This window comes from Olea europaea, unplaced genomic scaffold (genome assembly GCF_002742605.1).
Source record: "Olea europaea var. sylvestris unplaced genomic scaffold, O_europaea_v1 scaffold524, whole genome shotgun sequence".
Taxonomy (NCBI): Eukaryota; Viridiplantae; Streptophyta; class Magnoliopsida; order Lamiales; family Oleaceae; genus Olea; species Olea europaea.
The window spans coordinates 124970-145401 of NW_019263560.1; the positions used below are offsets into that span (position 1 = coordinate 124970).

At 33.5% G+C, this 20432-nt stretch overlaps 2 protein-coding genes across 7 annotated transcripts; both read left to right on the top strand.

The window, feature by feature from the left end:
* Positions 1-369: 369 nt before the first annotated feature.
* On the top strand, positions 370-19802 carry LOC111388705 (ATP-dependent DNA helicase At3g02060, chloroplastic-like). Of its 6 annotated transcripts, XM_023013488.1 has the most exons (15): positions 372-557; positions 684-1089; positions 1247-1472; positions 1654-1899; positions 2311-2445; positions 5331-5455; positions 5744-5883; positions 5989-6059; positions 7872-8033; positions 8539-8625; positions 8861-9034; positions 9279-9323; positions 18505-18861; positions 19151-19479; positions 19542-19802. In XM_023013488.1, the coding sequence occupies exons 1-14, from the start codon at positions 494-496 to the stop codon at positions 19250-19252; spliced, it is 2340 nt and encodes a 779-aa protein (XP_022869256.1). In that variant the 5' UTR covers positions 372-493; the 3' UTR covers positions 19253-19479; positions 19542-19802. The 6 variants fall into 6 exon arrangements, with proteins under 6 accessions (XP_022869255.1, XP_022869256.1, XP_022869252.1 ...); XM_023013484.1 differs by having other exon boundaries at positions 372-1089; XM_023013485.1 differs by lacking the exon at positions 9279-9323 and adding an exon at positions 17076-17120 and having other exon boundaries at positions 372-1089.
* LOC111388707 (ATP-dependent DNA helicase At3g02060, chloroplastic-like) lies at positions 10529-15340 on the top strand. Its single transcript, XM_023013490.1, has 4 exons — positions 10529-11011; positions 14549-14673; positions 14962-15101; positions 15207-15340. The coding sequence occupies exons 1-4, from the start codon at positions 10907-10909 to the stop codon at positions 15323-15325; spliced, it is 489 nt and encodes a 162-aa protein (XP_022869258.1). The 5' UTR covers positions 10529-10906; the 3' UTR covers positions 15326-15340.
* Positions 19803-20432: the final 630 nt, after the last annotated feature.

Here is a 20432-nt window from a genome sequence, read left to right on the forward strand (position 1 = left end):
TCTATTGGACTTGGAGTTGGTCAAGGAACTGCAGCAGGTCAAGATGTAGAGAGTATCGCGAGACAGCTCGAGGCAGAGAGAAAAATACTAGATACTCTATTGCTTAGTCTAGCTTTTATGGAAGCTTTAATAATTTATGGATTAGTTGTAGTATTAGCACTTTTATTTGCAAATTCTTTTGTTTAATGTTAGAAATATATTTTATTTCCTTCTATAATTGGCTATTACTAAAAGCCGTTTTTGACAATAGCAAATTTGTCAAATCACAAAACAAGTGATATCTTTCGGTACCAATTTTGTTAAATTTTTACTTGCAGATTAATTGACGCTAAAATATCTTGAAGATGAATGCTGACAGTTGTACCCGTCTTATCTTCCTGTAATGTAATAGAGATATACAAGGAAGCAAAATATTTTTAATTTTCCCCTTAAACGGTTAAACCTCTTCTCCTCTCTTTGCGCCTTTTCCTGCTCTGCTCCTATCATAGCAGAGATGGCGGCTGCTAAAACATCTCTCTTCCAGTTCCCATTCCCATTCCCCGTGGACGTCGGCAAGGGTAAGCCTTTTCACATTAAATGGTGGACTCGAAAACGCTGCCCTTCCTTATTTTTGCGACGAATAAGAGCACAAGGTGCTGTTACAGTTCGCGAGCTTAATGGAATTTCATTTCCCTCACAAACAGAGGCGGATTTGCAGCGGGACTCCATATCTTTGCTCAACGAGAGGATTCGCCGAGACCACAGTAAGCGAGACTCGTCGTCCTCCAGGCCGTCTATGGACTCGGAGGAGGCTGATAAGTACATTCAGCTTGTCAAGGAGCAGCAGCAGAGGGGCCTTCAGAAGCTCAAGGGCGACAGGACTGAAGGGACTACCGGCGGTGCCTTCAGTTATAAAGTTGATCCTTACACGCTCCGTTCCGGGGATTATGTCGTGCACAAGAAGGTAGGCATTGGACGTTTTGTTGGCATTAAATTCGATGTGCCCAAGGATTCCTCTCAACCAATTGAGTATGTGTTCATTGAGTACGCTGATGGAATGGCCAAGCTTCCTGTCAAACAGGCTTCCCGCATGCTCTACCGCTATAATCTGTAGGTTTTGCCCCTTCTGTTCCCGTTCCTGCTCGGAATAGGCCTTAAAATGAATTCTGTATTTTCAATTCAAGCCGGATGCTTGCCAATTACTGATAGCCAGTAACTAGAATTTGATGTTGCAATTTGTCTGCTGTTTGATTTTCTCACTTTCCAGTCCAAATGAAACAAAAAAGCCAAGGACTTTGAGCAAATTGAACGACACTAGTGCATGGGAGAAGAGAAGAATAAAGGGAAAAGTTGCAATACAGAAAATGGTTGTCGACTTGATGGAGTTGTATCTACACAGGCTCAAACAAAGAAGGCCTCCCTACCCAAAGACTCCTGGTATGGCTGAATTTGCATCTCAGTTTCCTTATCAGCCCACACCAGATCAGAAACAGGTACACAAATTATTAAATACTTGAAGAGCTTAGAATCTTTCTGTATATTTAATGAAGAATTGAAGAAGATAAATTAGATATTCATTTACTGTGATAATTTCATGCAATTATTGTTAGATAAGACTGATGAAATCAATTTGTTCTAGAGTCTGTTATTTTGTCATTTAGATTCTCTCTATAGGCTTTCATGGATGTCGAGAAGGACTTGATGGAGAGAGAAAATCCTATGGACAGACTTATCTGCGGAGATGTTGGTTTTGGTAAAACTGAAGTTGCGCTGCGTGCCATCTTTTGCGTGGTCTCAGCTGGTAAGCAAGCTATGGTTTTAGCACCGACAATAGTTTTAGCCAAACAGCATTTTGATGTTATCTCCGAGCGATTCTCAACATATCCTAGCATCAAGGTTGGACTTCTGAGTAGGTTTCAGGTATGATAAGGTCACCTAACTATACCATTCTATCTGGTAGCTACATGCGGATTGCTTGAGGACATTTGGATCTACATGTTACTTTTGGCATCTTTTTACTGCTTCTAACCTCGTGAAAATGTATTAAATCATCAAGAAAATGCCTTGTGTGTTTTGATGTCCTTAATGAAAATTTTTCGCCTCCCTCCATAAGGTAAGAGACATAAATTTCCTTGACCATTTAGACCTTTTTCTGTGATTACTTGTATTGTTGTGTAAACTGTAAAGTATAAACATCCCACTCTTCTAGAGGTGGTAAAATAACACCTTGGAAAAGCGGTATGTTGTTACTTTATTTCTCTTTATGAAAGCATTCATAAAACTATTTGAAGTTCCACTTTTGAGCGGGAACTAACCTATTGTATTGTGAAGACCAAGTCAGAGAAAGATGAGTATCTACACATGATTAAACGTGGCCACTTGAGCATCATTGTTGGAACTCATTCATTACTTGGCAGTCGTGTTGTATACAACAATCTCGGCCTTCTTGTTGTCGATGAGGAACAGGTTTTCCCTCTTCCTATCTTCTAGTGTATATTTAGTCGTTTGGGCATTATAATGCATTGAAAGGCGATGAAGGAGGAAAATCTTTTATATTCAATATTCAGGAATATTTGAAAAACTTTAATCCCCTTTTATACGAATGAGATTTAAGTTAGGGAACTTCTAATAAATAACAACTATTAAAATAAAAAATCCTAGTTAATCAAAAAATTGAAAACCACTGTAATCTTGTCTAGGTCCTCATGGAATAGACTTTTGGTTATTTCTCATCTCCCGGTCAAGTGATGTGACATGCCTAATAAGACGTGTTCACTCTTTTGTTACTATGGGCACTACCAAAATCTCCTGCTCAGACTCTTTGAAATGATAGAAGTATTCGTGTTGGATACGACATGATATGGGTATGAGTTATGTGTCGGATCTTCCAAATTTCAATTGGACACTTTGCAATTTTTGCTTCTTTTTTCTTCTTCTTCTTTCTTCATTTTCTCTTTTCCTTTTCTTTCTCATTTCTAGGTCTGGGCAAAAAAATCGAAAAACCGATCAAACCAATCAAACAGAACTGACTCAGGTCGATTTGGGTTGGGTTGATACGGATAATTGGTTTGATTTTTTTTTCGTTTACATAAGACCATGGTGGTTTTGTTTGGTCATGGTTTGAAGTCTCAAATAGCTGGTTAACCAAACCAATCCAATCCACTTACATGTTTACCTATTTTTTAGGAAAAATAAAAATCAAAGGATAGGATTTCATAACTATATCATGATTCCTTTCAATCTATGATGATGTTGGTAAGTGATAGTACTGAAGATTTTCTTTCACAAGCTTATTATGTTATACTTGGCCTTTTTTCCTACTCAGACAGTTAAGGTACATAATGTATAAATAGGCGACAAAATTCTTAAGTTTTTTGTTGATCTCTCTATTAACCAATGATGCTCGGACTCTTAAAAAATGGCGAAGTACCCGTGTTGACACGACATGACATGGATATCGACACGGGATATGTGTCGGATTCTCGGTTTTGAACTCGGACATGGTTGGAAAAGGGAGAAAACAATGGACGGTGAAGTATTGCTTCTGGCTTGCACTTGTAGTAGCAACAACCATTTGTTTCGAGTCTTTTGATAGAAATATGTAGAAATTTATGGAAGATTGCAGCAACATTTGCAAAATTTTGCAATAAGGGTGGAGCCCAATGAAGAAGTTAATGATATGAGGGAATTTCCATAACTCGTTGGGCTGCCCTTCAGTAATTGTATTTTTTCAATAAAAAAAGAAAAAGAAGAAGAAAGAAATGAAAGAATTAAGTGGTTTAAAAGTCAACAATTCATACTGCCATAAATTAGGGGTTATCTTTAACGGTTTTATTATTTATTGTAAATGGCTGATTTGTTGTTTGCTTTAATTGAATCATTTTTTTAGGAAAAAAATTATAAGACGTATCCCCATACCAGTATCCAAAATTCGGATCTTTTTTGATCGTATCCCTATATCTTAATTTTTAAAATGAGAAGAATCCGACTCCTAAATATGTATTTGTATCCGACACTCGCACCCGAGTCCGAGCATCATAGCTAATTTTATTTGTTAGTCAATAATTCTTATAATATAAAATTATTTAGTTATTTTAAATCTTGTAATCTAATTAGGCCAAAACTTGGACAATTTTAAAAAAAAAATAAAATAAAATAAAAAAATTCAATTTGCACTAAAAATCCAAACCCACCAACCGAACCGAACCGAACCGAATCGATTTGGTTCGGTTCGGTTTAAGAGTTAGAGTAGGTTGGTTTGGATTGAAATTTGTCCAAACCGATTAATTTGGTTTTGGTTTCGGGTTTGAGTTGAAACCAACTCAAACCAAACCGTGCCCAGACATATTCATTTTTGCTTTCTATAAACTTAGCGCCGACTCCGAAAGGGTGGAGAAAGATAACGGCGCTAAGTTTTCCCTTCTTCTTCTTTCTTTATTCTTTCCCTTTCCTTCTTTGCTTTCCTTCTTTCCTTCTCTTTATCGACAGTCTAAGGTTTTGTTTGTATAAAATAAAAGGATTTTTCCATTTGTACAGAAGCAAGGTTCACAAAACCTTGCTAGTAAACTCATAGTTTATGATGCCACCCAAATAAAAAATGGCCAAAAAATAACCCACCCCCTTTGTGAGTACGTGTACACCTAGTAGGCCCAAAATGAAAATGGGTTCCATATAGTATTATTCAGAGCTCTATTAAGTCCTAATTGCAATCAAGTCTCTTATTTTCTATTTTATATAACATTTAGTAATTAACTTCCCATAATTGAAAACTAAATCCCAAAATTATATTTTATTCATCTTAACCCCATATTCAATACTTATTTCCTTCTTTGTGAACAATTGATTTTGGTCTATTCAAAATGACATCTTGATTTAGTAAAAAAATTGAAGCTTGAAAGAGGTATCCACGTATCCGTATTCAAAATTTGAATTGTTTTTGGCGATGTCTCTGTATCCTAAATTTTAGAAAATAAAATATTCGACACTTAAATATGTACTCATACTTGATACCCGTACCCAAGTTCAAGCATCACCAAATGCTCTAGAAGGAAAGTTCATTGAAGTGACCATAGAATACAATTTTGACTCTTCTCCTCTATGTTTTCCTCTTTAGTAATACAATATTATTTTGATGAACTTACTTCATCCTGACATTTATATCACACAGAAATTTATACAAAATTATTAGTTGTACTAAATTTATTGTGTTTCGTCATTTATATATTCTATATTAAGTGCCAACTGTCTGAACAATGAAGTCAAAGGTGCGTATTAGGTAAGTTAGAGGGTAAAATTTTGACATGCTACACAACTTAGGATGGTGTTGACTTGTTCAATACCCTTTTTTACAGAGGTTTGGCGTAAAACAAAAGGAAAAAATTGCATCATTCAAAACTTCAGTTGACGTCCTCACACTTTCAGCGACACCTATTCCAAGAACCCTTTATTTAGCATTGACTGGGTTCCGTGATGCCAGGTGATTTCTATTTTAATCCTTGATCTGTTCAGTCATTCGGACAATGTTTCATTCAACTATTGTATTATCTGGATAAATCATGTAACTGTGAGAGTGGGTAAACATGGGTGGATATTTTCTGATTGAATAAATCTGGCTCGCTGTCTCGTCCAATTTGGCATCCAAAATTGATTTTGAATTCTGATGCATGCCTTTTTTAGGACTTTATTTTGGATGATAACAGTTTGTCTTGACTTTTTTTGTAATGTACTTCCCTCAATCTTACACATTTTATTTTTTTACTTGAAGTCTAATATCAACACCCCCTCCAGAGAGGGTACCAATAAGAACCCATCTTTCATCATATTCCAAAGAAAAAGTGATATCAGCGATAAATTATGAGCTGGACCGCGGTGGCCAGGTTTTTTATGTTTTGCCTCGTATTAAAGGTAACCTGATTTTCTTTTTTTACCTTTCTATGTATGATTGAAACTCATATTATAAATAATTTTCATATACTGGATTATAAGGAAAGATTTCATTGCCATGCACAGGGCTTGAAGAGATCATGGAATTTCTGGAACAATCATTTCCACATGTTGAAATAGCAATAGCTCATGGAAAGGTAACTTTTCTATTGATATTACATTTATATTGGCCTATTTATATATAAACTGAATACTTGAAACTTCAAATTATGGAAAACAGTGCAGTCCCCTTATGTCGGACAGTTCATCTTTCAAATACAATTAAAGCATAGTACAATTTGCTTTCTTTGTAAGAGATGCAAATACTTGTACTATTATCTATTGTGTTCCAAATTTGAGGGTAACATTTTAGTTCCTTGAACTAGATGTGTCAAAACTATATTCCATAGTTGGAAAAAGGTGTATGCTTTAGTAAAGGTCTAGTTGAAAATGTTCTCCTGTATTAAGACTTCCCCACCTTGCACCAATCAGTTGACTTATTGAACAATAAACCAAGAACATTTCCAGAAAAAAAGGTTTATGAGGTCGGTAATCTGAAGTTCTTGTTTTCCAAGTTATAAATAGATAATTAAATTTCTGAGTCTTCATGAACTATGCTTATGCACTGGAGTCAGGAGGCAATCGCAAGCCACAACAAGTTAAAACTGGTAGACGGGTGCTTTAGGTATTGTTGCCATATATTCAGGACACTTCAAATTGTCCTTTTGATTTCTCATGTAATTATGCATCACTTGACGAATTAGTTGATACTTAAGTCCTGCACAAGAGCAGAAATCAGATTGTATAAGTTGTTAATTTTCATAATTTTGGTATTTTTAACTTATACTAGTCAGAGTTAAACCTGCATTGCTCTAAAAGTAATATTTGAAGAAGAATATTAATTAAATGAATGTGAATGTTAATTAACAGCGAGTTAATAAGAGGTAATACATGCATGAACAAGGATTTTATAGTATTTATTACATTTTGTAATTGTGTTTCATGTGGTGAAAGCACACAAGTGAAATAAATCTGACAAATGTACATTGATGATAACTAAATAATTTGCAAAATAATTCATGAAATATTGTGCAAATGTTTAAAGAAAATATGATACATGAATTAACGTAAATGTTAATTGATTTAGAATTAATATCAAGGAATATATACATGACAATGAATGTTAAATTATTTATACTAAATGAATATGATTTAATTTCCAATTAACTAAAACGGTATGCTAATTAGCATGCATGGACGTGAATAATGAAATGCATTCTTGAATGTGAAGTTCTAATTAACTTATAATTAGAATTAATAACACTAAAAATGCATAAATGAATATGAATATTAATTAAATGAATGTGAATGCTAATGAATTGAGAATTAATAACAAGAATTCATACATGAACAAGAATTTTGTACTACTTATTACAGTTTGTAATTGGGTTTCATGTGGTGAAAGCATACAAGTGAAATGAATATGTCAAATGTGCATTGATGGTGACTAAATAGTTGGCATAATTCATGATAATATTGTTCAAATGGTTAATAAATTAAATACGTATTGAAAAAAGAAAAATAAGTTATTATTAAGCCCCCGTTTGGCCCCATTAAATCTCACCAAATTAAATTAAATTTTTCTCTCTCCTATTTTCAACCACACAATTTTCAATAAAATAATATTACATATAAATTGGGAACTTTTCATTCCTTTTACAACTATTCATTTAAAAAAAAAAAAAAAAAGACACTATTTTTCCCATTATAATAAAAAATAGGGGCCAAACGGGAGCTAAAGAATTGAATTGTAGTAGAGCTAGAATCGTCCAAAAAATGATTCTCGTTTAATGTGATGTTTTATAGATTATAGATTTGGTTCAGAATTTATATGTCTTTGGCAGTTTTCTCACCAGCTGAAGGATGTTACCGTAATTTGTTGATAATGAAAGACAACTTATCCTTTGCAGCAATACTCAAAGCAGCTTGAGGAAACCATGGAAAAATTCGCACAAGGGAATATTAAGATTTTGATATGCACAAACATAGTTGAGAGCGGGCTTGATATCCAAAATGCAAACACCATCATAATTCAAGATGTTCAGCAATTTGGCCTTGCACAGTTGTATCAGGTTCTGCATACTATCTGCTCCATTTCTGAATTCTTTGTTGAAGGGGAATGGGAGATATCATACTTTACTTGCTTACCACTTCTTTTTAGTTTTTGTACATGATTGATGTGTTTTGTCTTCATTGGTGTCTACCATGCTGGACCATACCAAATTTACTTTGTCAATTATTCTTTCTTCTTATTTTTGTGAAATTATTCAGAAAAAATTTTAGTCATGGCCCTTTTCCTTGTGGTGAAAGATGGCTGGGTATTTGGACTTGAAATTTCCCTCATTGCTTATTCTACTACACTTTTAACTCTTTAATAACTGTACATGCTAAAAATAGGCTGGAACAAGCTATTGAAGTATTTGGTCTTTGATGCTTATATAGATTTTTACTTGTTTAAGCCACATCTTATTAGCTGTGGTTTTTTATTATATGTTAAGTTATTCGTGGTTTCTAACTCCAGACTTTTATTATTTAGCATCTCTTGACATATATATCTGTTTGTATGTATGTCTATAGTTGCGTGGAAGAGTGGGTCGGGCAGATAAGGAGGCTCATGCACACTTATTCTATCCGGATAAGTCCCTTCTTTCTGACCAGGCTCGAGTAGGTTCATCCTTTCTATTCCATTTTCACTCGGACCAATATAGCACAGAGATAGATAAATGTAGTAGTTGCTTTTGAAATTATTTGCTAACTAGATTTATAATAACTAGCACATAGCATTCAATTTGTCTTGAAAGCAATGACTTACATTTGCTAAATTTACTTATATGTAATAGATCATTATTTCATCCATTATATAGGGTCAAAAATAATGTTCATGTCTTTGAACTTCCAGGAGAGACTTGCAGCTCTTGAAGATTGTCGTGATCTTGGACAAGGTTTTCAACTTGCAGAAAGAGATATGGCCATTAGAGGCTTTGGTAATATCTTTGGCGAGCAACAAACAGGGGATGTTGGAAATGTTGGCATTGATCTTTTCTTTGAAATGCTTTTTGAGAGCCTGTCAAAGGTATGTAAATTTCATGATCTTCATTTCATCTTGGTCTTGTTTTCCATAATGATAAAACTAGACTGTTTTGTGTTGCATGACTAGTTAGTTCGGAGCTTATTGGCTTTGTGAATTGAAATAGTTCTTTCTGGACTCTTTTTTAATTTATTTGGAAATAGTGGTGATTTATCCTTGATTATCGAACTTCCCAAATTGCTCTAATTTCTAATCAATAGCCTTAAAAACTGTTTTGATTGTTTTCTAGGTTGATGAACATCGTGTAGTTTCAGTTCCTTACCAGTCAGTGCAGGTATTGCTTACTCTAATACAGATGTCGTTCAAGAAATTGTTCTGTTTGTCTTCAACTAACTTGCCTAAGTAGTGTGCGACCAAAATCTTCAGTTTTGTTGGATTTGATTGGTTTCAGTCTCTTAAATTTTAAGTATCCTAGTATCAAATTTTGCTAGTGGATCTGTTGAAAATATGTGATATATCCTTCAGATTGGAATGATACCAATTCTCTATTTGATGGGGGGGAAAACCTTTCAATCTTCTGAAAATTCATTAAAGTGTGATTGGTCGGTCCAAGGATTGAAGTGCAAAGGGGACTGGAAATTTTTTTCGAACATAAGTCACCGGTTCTAGATGTGCAAGTGCTTAGACAGAGAGAGAACAAAAAATATAGTATATCTTACATAAGATTTATATATGCATGCAAACAAGAGATGATGTCTACAAAGTTGTGTTAATAGAATTTCAAGAAGTTGAGAATCCTGCTGGTATTCTATTTGGTTAGAGGTAGGGTGACTAGCTTTTGGCTTTTGTGCATTTGGACATGATGAAGCATGTTCTTGTGTACACTAAGTCCTGAAATAGTTGACTAAAACATGAATTTCACAACTGAAAATAAAAAAAAATAAAAAAAAAAATGAGGAAAGAAATAAGCAGATTTGATGGCAAACTTCTTTTGAAAATTCTTAGAAATGCAAATTTAGCCCCCGTTTGACCCCCATTTTGTAGAAATGGAAATGAGTGGAATGATATCTTTTTGAAAAATGAGTGGTTGAAAATGAAGGAAAAGTTTTTGATTTACGTATAATATTATTTTATGAAAAATTGTGTGGTTGAAAATAAGAGAGAGAAAAATGAAATGGAAATTAATGGGGACCAAACGGGGGCTTAGTGTTGGTGTGCAGACCATCCTATGCAAATCCTGTGACTTATGGTCATTTGCTGGATGACTGTTTGGTTTTATGACCTTGGTTTTGAGTTGGAGTCAGAAAGGGAGAAAGCAGAACCTAGAAATGTGCTGCTTAAATATCATGATGTCCAAAAAAGTCTATTAGTCTTTTAATGCATGATTCACACTTTCTGCAGTGACAATTTAGAAATTTAAACATGTGTCGATGATCCTTTGATTTGGTTTGTGCAATCATCCAGAATGTAGTACTGATTCAGTTTCTTGGATTCTAGTTTTTACTCTGTAATGTCTCTTCCACAATAGAAAATGAGGACATTTGGATCTACATGTTACTTTTGGCATCTTTTTACTGCTTCTAACCTCGTGAAAATGTATTAAATCATCAAGAAAATGCCTTGTGTGTTTTGATGTCCTTAATGAAAATTTTTCGCCTCCCTCCATAAGGTAAGAGACATAAATTTCCTTGACCATTTAGACCTTTTTCTGTGATTACTTGTATTGTTGTGTAAACTGTAAAGTATAAACATCCCACTCTTCTAGAGGTGGTAAAATAACACCTTGGAAAAGCGGTATGTTGTTACTTTATTTCTCTTTATGAAAGCATTCATAAAACTATTTGAAGTTCCACTTTTGAGCGGGAACTAACCTATTGTATTGTGAAGACCAAGTCAGAGAAAGATGAGTATCTACACATGATTAAACGTGGCCACTTGAGCATCATTGTTGGAACTCATTCATTACTTGGCAGTCGTGTTGTATACAACAATCTCGGCCTTCTTGTTGTCGATGAGGAACAGGTTTTCCCTCTTCCTATCTTCTAGTGTATATTTAGTCGTTTGGGCATTATAATGCATTGAAAGGCGATGAAGGAGGAAAATCTTTTATATTCAATATTCAGGAATATTTGAAAAACTTTAATCCCCTTTTATACGAATGAGATTTAAGTTAGGGAACTTCTAATAAATAACAACTATTAAAATAAAAAATCCTAGTTAATCAAAAAATTGAAAACCACTGTAATCTTGTCTAGGTCCTCATGGAATAGACTTTTGGTTATTTCTCATCTCCAGGTCAAGTGATGTGACATGCCTAATAAGACGTGTTCACTCTTTTGTTACTATGGGCACTACCAAAATCTCCTGCTCAGACTCTTTGAAATGATAGAAGTATTCGTGTTGGATACGACATAATATGGGTATGAGTTATGTGTCGGATCCTCCAAATTTCAACTGGACACTTTGCAATTTTTGCTTCTTTTTTCTTCTTCTTCTTTCTTCATTTTCTCTTTTCCTTTTCTTTCTCATTTCTAGGTCTGGGTAAAAAAATCGAAAAACCGATCAAACCAATCAAACAGAACTGACTCAGGTCGATTTGGGTTGGGTTGATATGGATAATTGGTTTGATTTTTTTTCGTTTACATAAGACCATGGTGGTTTTGTTTGGTCATGGTTTGAAGTCTCAAATAGCTGGTTAACCAAACAAATCCAATCCACTTACATGTTTACCTATTTTTTAGGAAAAACAAAAATCAAAGGATAGGATTTCATAACTATATCATGATTCCTTTCAATCTATGATGATGTCGGTAAGTGATAGTACTGAAGATTTTCTTTCACAAGCTTATTATGTTATACTTAGCCTTTTTTCCTACTCAGACAGTTAAGGTACATAATGTATAAATAGGCGACAAAATTCTTAAGTTTTTTCTTGATCTCTCTATTAACCAATGATGCTCGGACTCTTAAAAAATGGCGAAGTACCCGTGTTGACACGACATGACATGGATATCGACACGGGATATGTGTCGGATTCTCAGTTTTGAACTCGGACATGGTTGGAAAAGGGAGAAAACAATGGACGGTGAAGTATTGCTTCTGGCTTGCACTTGTAGCAGCAACAACCATTTGTTTCGAGTCTTTTGATAGAAATATGTAGAAATTTATGGAAGATTGCAGCAACATTTGCAAAATTTTGCAGAAAGGGTGGAGCCCAATGAAGAAGTTAATGATATGAGGGAATTTCCATAACTCGTTGGGCTACCCTTCAGTAAGTGTATTTTTTCAATAAAAAAAGAAAAAGAAGAAGAAAGAAATGAAAGAATTAAGTGGTTTAAAAGTCAATAATTCATACTGCCATAAATTAGGAGTTATCTTTAAAGGTTTTATTATTTATTGTAAATGGCATGATTTGTTGTTTGCTTTAATTGAATCATTTTTTTAGGAAAAAAATTATAAGACGTATCCCCATACCTGTATCCAAAATTCGGATCTTTTTTGATCGTATCCCTATATCTTAATTTTTAAAATGAGAAGAATCCGACTCCTAAATATGTATTTGTATCCGACACTCGCACCCGAGTCCGAGCATCATAGCTAATTTTATTTGTTAGTCAATAATTCTTATAATATAAAATTATTTAGTTATTTTAAATCTTGTAATCTAATTAGGCCAAAACTTGGACAATTTAAAAAAAAAATAAAATAAAATAAAAAAATTCAATTTGCACTAAAAATCCAAACCCACCAACCGAACCGAACCGAACCGAATCGATTTGGTTCGGTTCGGTTTAAGAGTTAGAGTAGGTTGGTTTGGATTGAAATTTGTCCAAACCGATTAATTTGGTTTTGGTTTCGGGTTTGAGTTGAAACCAACTCAAACCAAACCGTGCCCAGACATATTCATTTTTGCTTTCTATAAACTTAGCGCCGACTCCGAAAGGGTGGAGAAAGATAACGGCGCTAAGTTTTCCCTTCTTCTTCTTTCTTTATTCTTTCCCTTTCCTTCTTTGCTTTCCTTCTTTCCTTCTCTTTATCGACAGTCTAAGGTTTTGTTTGTATAAAATAAAAGGATTTTTCCATTTGTACAGAAGCAAGGTTCACAAAACCTTGCTAGTAAACTCATAGTTTATGATGCCACCCAAATAAAAAATGGCCAAAAAATAACCCACCCCCTTTGTGAGTACGTGTACACCTAGTAGGCCCAAAATGAAAATGGGTTCCATATAGTATTATTCAGAGCTCTATTAAGTCCTAATTGCAATCAAGTCTCATTCTTATAATATAAAATTATTTAGTTATTTTAAATCTTGTAATCTAATTAGGCCAAAACTTGGACAATTTAAAAAAAAAATAAAATAAAATAAAAAAATTCAATTTGCACTAAAAATCCAAACCCACCAACCGAACCGAACCGAACCGAATCGATTTGGTTCGGTTCGGTTTAAGAGTTAGAGTAGGTTGGTTTGGATTGAAATTTGTCCAAACCGATTAATTTGGTTTTGGTTTCGGGTTTGAGTTGAAACCAACTCAAACCAAACCGTGCCCAGACATATTCATTTTTGCTTTCTATAAACTTAGCGCCGACTCCGAAAGGGTGGAGAAAGATAACGGCGCTAAGTTTTCCCTTCTTCTTCTTTCTTTATTCTTTCCCTTTCCTTCTTTGCTTTCCTTCTTTCCTTCTCTTTATCGACAGTCTAAAGTTTTGTTTGTATAAAATAAAAGGATTTTTCCATTTGTACAGAAGCAAGGTTCACAAAACCTTGCTAGTAAACTCATAGTTTATGATGCCACCCAAATAAAAAATGGCCAAAAAATAACCCACCCCCTTTGTGAGTACCTGTACACCTAGTAGGCCCAAAATGAAAATGGGTTCCATATAGTATTATTCAGAGCTCTATTAAGTCCTAATTGCAATCAAGTCTCTTATTTTCTATTTTATATAACATTTAGTAATTAACTTCCCATAATTGAAAACTAAATCCCAAAATTATATTTTATTCATCTTAACCCCATATTCAATACTTATTTCCTTCTTTGTGAACAATTGATTTTGGTCTATTCAAAATGACATCTTGGTTTAGTAAAAAAATTGAAACTTGAAAGAGGTATCCACGTATCCGTATTCAAAATTTGAGTTGTTTTTGGCGATGTCTCTGTATCCTAAATTTTAGAAAATAAAATATTCGACACTTAAATATGTACTCATACTTGATACCCGTACCCAAGTTCAAGCATCACCAAATGCTCTAGAAGGAAAGTTCATTGAAGTGACCATAGAATACAATTTTGACTCTTCTCCTCTATGTTTTCCTCTTTAGTAATACAATATTATTTTGATGAACTTACTTCATCCTGACATTTATATCACACAGAAATTTATACAAAATTATTAGTTGTACTAAATTTATTGTGTTTCGTCATTTATATATTCTATATTAAGTGCCAACTGTCTGAACAATGAAGTCAAAGGTGCGTATTAGGTAAGTTAGAGGGTAAAATTTTGACATGCTACACAACTTAGGATGGTGTTGACTTGTTCAATACCCTTTTTTACAGAGGTTTGGCGTAAAACAAAAGGAAAAAATTGCATCATTCAAAACTTCAGTTGACGTCCTCACACTTTCAGCGACACCTATTCCAAGAACCCTTTATTTAGCATTGACTGGGTTCCGTGATGCCAGGTGATTTCTATTTTAATCCTTGATCTGTTCAGTCATTCGGACAATGTTTCATTCAACTATTGTATTATCTGGATAAATCATGTAACTGTGAGAGTGGGTAAACATGGGTGGATATTTTCTGATTGAATAAATCTGGCTCGCTGTCTCGTCCAATTTGGCATCCAAAATTGATTTTGAATTCTGATGCATGCCTTTTTTAGGACTTTATTTTGGATGATAACAGTTTGTCTTGACTTTTTTTGTAATGTACTTCCCTCAATCTTACACATTTTATTTTTTTACTTGAAGTCTAATATCAACACCCCCTCCAGAGAGGGTACCAATAAGAACCCATCTTTCATCATATTCCAAAGAAAAAGTGATATCAGCGATAAATTATGAGCTGGACCGCGGTGGCCAGGTTTTTTATGTTTTGCCTCGTATTAAAGGTAACCTGATTTTCTTTTTTTACCTTTCTATGTATGATTGAAACTCATATTATAAATAATTTTCATATACTGGATTATAAGGAAAGATTTCATTGCCATGCACAGGGCTTGAAGAGATCATGGAATTTCTGGAACAATCATTTCCACATGTTGAAATAGCAATAGCTCATGGAAAGGTAACTTTTCTATTGATATTACATTTATATTGGCCTATTTATATATAAACTGAATACTTGAAACTTCAAATTATGGAAAACAGTGCAGTCCCCTTATGTCGGACAGTTCATCTTTCAAATACAATTAAAGCATAGTACAATTTGCTTTCTTTGTAAGAGATGCAAATACTTGTACTATTATCTATTGTGTTCCAAATTTGAGGGTAACATTTTAGTTCCTTGAACTAGATGTGTCAAAACTATATTCCATAGTTGGAAAAAGGTGTATGCTTTAGTAAAGGTCTAGTTGAAAATGTTCTCCTGTATTAAGACTTCCCCACCTTGCACCAATCAGTTGACTTATTGAACAATAAACCAAGAACATTTCCAGAAAAAAAGGTTTATGAGGTCGGTAATCTGAAGTTCTTGTTTTCCAAGTTATAAATAGATAATTAAATTTCTGAGTCTTCATGAACTATGCTTATGCACTGGAGTCAGGAGGCAATCGCAAGCCACAACAAGTTAAAACTGGTAGACGGGTGCTTTAGGTATTGTTGCCATATATTCAGGACACTTCAAATTGTCCTTTTGATTTCTCATGTAATTATGCATCACTTGACGAATTAGTTGATACTTAAGTCCTGCACAAGAGCAGAAATCAGATTGTATAAGTTGTTAATTTTCATAATTTTGGTATTTTTAACTTATACTAGTCAGAGTTAAACCTGCATTGCTCTAAAAGTAATATTTGAAGAAGAATATTAATTAAATGAATGTGAATGTTAATTAACAGCGAGTTAATAAGAGGTAATACATGCATGAACAAGGATTTTATAGTATTTATTACATTTTGTAATTGTGTTTCATGTGGTGAAAGCACACAAGTGAAATAAATCTGACAAATGTACATTGATGATAACTAAATAATTTGCAAAATAATTCATGAAATATTGTGCAAATGTTTAAAGAAAATATGATACATGAATTAACGTAAATGTTAATTGATTTAGAATTAATATCAAGGAATATATACATGACAATGAATGTTAAATTATTTATACTAAATGAATATGATTTAATTTCCAATTAACTAAAACGGTATGCTAATTAGCATGCATGGACGTGAATAATGAAATGCATTCTTGAATGTGAAGTTCTAATTAACTTATAATTAGAATTAATAACACTAAAAATGCATAAATGAATATGAATATTAATTAAATGAATGTGAATGCTAATGAATTGAGAATTAATAACAAGAATTCATACATGAACAAGAATTTTGTACTACTTATTACAGTTTGTAATTGGGTTTCATGTGGTGAAAGCATACAAGTGAAATGAATATGTCAAATGTGCATTGATGGTGACTAAATAGTTGGCATAATTCATGATAATATTGTTCAAATGGTTAATAAATTAAATACGTATTGAAAAAAGAAAAATAAGTTATTATTAAGCCCCCGTTTGGCCCCATTAAATCTCACCAAATTAAATTAAATTTTTCTCTCTCCTATTTTCAACCACACAATTTTCAATAAAATAATATTACATATAAATTGGGAATTGTCAAAGGTATGTAAATTTCATGATCTTCATTTCATCTAGGTCTTGTTTTCCATAATGATAAAACTAGACTGTTTTGTGTTGCATGACTAGTTAGTTCGGAGCTTATTGGCTTTGTGAATTGAAATAGTTCTTTCTGGACTCTTTTTTAATTTATTTGGAAATAGTGGTGATTTATCCTTGATTATCGAACTTCCCAAATTGCTCTAATTTCTAATCAATAGCCTTAAAAACTGTTTTGATTGTTTTCTAGGTTGATGAACATCGTGTAGTTTCAGTTCCTTACCAGTCAGTGCAGGTATTGCTTACTCTAATACAGATGTCGTTCAAGAAATTGTTCTGTTTGTCTTCAACTAACTTGCCTAAGTAGTGTGCGACCAAAATCTTCAGTTTTGTTGGATTTGATTGGTTTCAGTCTCTTAAATTTTAAGTATCCTAGTATCAAATTTTGCTAGTGGATCTGTTGAAAATATGTGATATATCCTTCAGATTGGAATGATACCAATTCTCTATTTGATGGGGGGGAAAACCTTTCAATCTTCTGAAAATTCATTAAAGTGTGATTGGTCGGTCCAAGGATTGAAGTGCAAAGGGGACTGGAAATTTTTTTGGAACATAAGTCACCAGTTCTAGATGTGCAAGTGCTTAGACAGAGAGAGAACAAAAAATATAGTACATCTTACATAAGATTTATATATGCATGCAAACAAGAGATGATGTCTACAAAGTTGTGTTAATAGAATTTCAAGAAGTTGAGAATCCTGCTGGTATTCTATTTGGTTAGAGGTAGGGTGACTAGCTTTTGGCTTTTGTGCATTTGGACATGATGAAGCATGTTCTTGTGTACACTAAGTCCTGAAATAGTTGACTAAAACATGAATTTCACAACTGAAAATAAAAAAAAATAAAAAAAAAAATGAGGAAAGAAATAAGCAGATTTGATGGCAAACTTCTTTTGAAAATTCTTAGAAATGCAAATTTAGCCCCCGTTTGACCCCCATTTTGTAGAAATGGAAATGAGTGGAATGATATTTTTTTGAAAAATGAGTGGTTGAAAATGAAGGAAAAGTTTTTGATTTACGTATAATATTATTTTATGGAAAATTGTGTGGTTGAAAATAAGAGAGAGAAAAATGAAATGGAAATTAATGGGGACCAAACTGGGGCTTAGTGTTGGTGTGCAGACCATCCTATGCAAATCCTGTGACTTATGGTCATTTGCTGGATGACTGTTTGGTTTTATGACCTTGGTTTTGAGTTGGAGTCAGAAAGGGAGAAAGCAGAACCTAGAAATGTGCTGCTTAAATATCATGATGTCCAAAAAAGTCTATTAGTCTTTTAATGCATGATTCACACTTTCTGCAGTGACAATTTAGAAATTTAAACATGTGTCGATGATCCTTTGATTTGGTTTGTGCAATCATCCAGAATGTAGTACTGATTCAGTTTCTTGGATTCTAGTTTTTACTCTGTAATGTCTCTTCCACAATAGAAAATTCATTTTTAGAATACTCTTGCCAATAACCTGAATTTAATGGTTGTTTTTCTCATTAATTTTGTTACAGTATTCTATTTTTGAAAATTTTGAAAGTTCTAAAGAATAATCAATCATTTGGATTATCTTAACGTGAAGTGCAGATCAAGCATTCTGTTAATTCTTTCTTGTCATTTTGTTATACCAGCTTGATATGAATATAAACCCTCATCTCCCTTCTGAGTACATAAATTATTTGGAGAATCCCTTGGAAATAATTGATGAAGCTGAGAAAGCTGCTGAAAAAGACATATGGAGTTTGATTCAGTTTACGGAAAACCTGCGCTGCCAGCATGGAAAGGAGCCTTACTCTATGGAAATTCTGTTGAAGAAGCTGTATGTGAGGAGAATGGCAGCAGATTTAGGGATTACTAGAATATATGCTTCAGGTAAGATGGTCGGCATGGAAACGAGGATGAGTAAAAAGGTTTTCAGGCTGATAACAGATTCAATGGCCTCTGATATGCATCGAAATTCTCTGGTTTTTGAGGATGGCTTAATCAAGGTATGATAGACATTTCTCATAGGTGGAACCCTCCAGGATATTCTACATTATTTCTCTAAGATCATTTATTAAGTATACAACCTGCTCTTTTAATCTGGTTGTTTTGACATATACTATCTGAGAATGTAGAGTCTCTGGATAGTTCAAGTTGGTGACAATTTTTTTGTCTAGACCCTAATATGGGATTCACAACTCACTGACCATTTTCTATGAAGTTACTCCCTCTAGTCTCATAGTTGTGTAATTTGCTTGAAAGATATTTTACCATATTATTCTGCGAGTTTTTTAGGCTGAACTACTTCTGGAGCTACCGAGAGAACAGTTGCTGAAGTGGATTTTCCAGTGTTTAGCTGAGCTCTATGCTTCACTACCGGCCTTGATAAAATATTAGTTGGTGCTGCAACGGTGGTGCCATTTTCTGTTTCATCCAGCTCTTGGAAGCATCTGATTTTGTATCCAATGGGTCCAAAAGAAGAATCTCAGAATCTCACCAAGTCCGAGTGTTTGGTCTGACTTGTATACGTTAGCTATACAAGTGTAATTATATAGTCCAGCATACTCAACGGATAGATGTGATCAGCAACAAAAAAGCTGGGCCTAATTGCTAAATGAAACAAGGTGCGAGCCATCATTCAAGTCTTTTTTTGGATAACTGTTATGACAGTTTTTTCGTTTTCCAGGATTTAATATGGAGGTTGCCTGCAATTTCCGTTGGTATTGAAGTTACTGCTCTTTGGTTTGTTGGGGGAGATGTTCAGAGAAGCTGAAAATTTGTATATAACATGGGGGCGGACATAGGAATTTTTAGTTATGGGGCATAATCAAACTGTAAAAATCGAATACTTTGTTTTTGATTTTTGAATGATTTATACTTGATCTGCAAAAATGCAGATTTAGATTTAAAAGACATTTCTTCATTAATATTTTGCTCAACATTTTCAGCCGTTTGATTTCGAACAATCATCTTATTAATATTTTGTTCATCACAAAAAAAAATGCATATTTATGTTTAAAAAATTTATAGTGTATTTAATACAAATAATCAATTCAAGTGATCGAAATGAAAAAAATATAATCAATATTCAATCAAATAAATACAATTCATTAAATATAAATTAAATTGGATATAATCAGTTCAGACACATTTTATGTACACAAATAGAATAGGAGAAAACGTAAATTTAGATTCTAATTATTTGAAAATTTACTGAAGAGTGCAAATTTGTAAAAATAAAATAAAATAAAATTTAGACAAATTTTAAAAAATTAGAAGGGTTAAGGTTTTGATCAAAGGTGTGAGGTCTTGTAGAGTGAGAGAAGAGAAAAAATTAGAATTTATTTTGATTTTGCCCATATTTGGTAGAGGTTAAAATTAGATTTTTACTATATTTTGATAAAAGTTAAAAAGATAAGGATTTTATTAAATACATTATTAAATTAATTATTAACTTTAATTTGTATTAAAATTTAAATTTCAATCGATATCAAATAAAACTCGTTCAAAAATAATAATAATAATAATTCAAAGTTGAGGTTCGCGTGGACCCCCCCCCCCCCCCCCCCCGGGCGCC

Bases quoted from the DNA above. Each gene is read 5' to 3' on its own strand.
- LOC111388705 (XM_023013484.1), top strand. From the start codon at position 494: ATGGCGGCTGCTAAAACATCTCTCTTCCAGTTCCCATTCCCATTCCCC. The intron at 2,446-5,330 runs GTTTTCCCTCTT...CCTTTTTTACAG, and splicing joins TTGTTGTCGATGAGGAACAG to AGGTTTGGCGTAAAACAAAA. The intron at 5,884-5,988 runs GTAACCTGATTT...TGCCATGCACAG, and splicing joins TGTTTTGCCTCGTATTAAAG to GGCTTGAAGAGATCATGGAA.
- LOC111388707 (XM_023013490.1), top strand. From the start codon at position 10,907: ATGATTAAACGTGGCCACTTGAGCATCATTGTTGGAACTCATTCATTA. The intron at 14,674-14,961 runs GTGATTTCTATT...TTTTACTTGAAG, and splicing joins ACTGGGTTCCGTGATGCCAG to TCTAATATCAACACCCCCTC. The intron at 15,102-15,206 runs GTAACCTGATTT...TGCCATGCACAG, and splicing joins TGTTTTGCCTCGTATTAAAG to GGCTTGAAGAGATCATGGAA.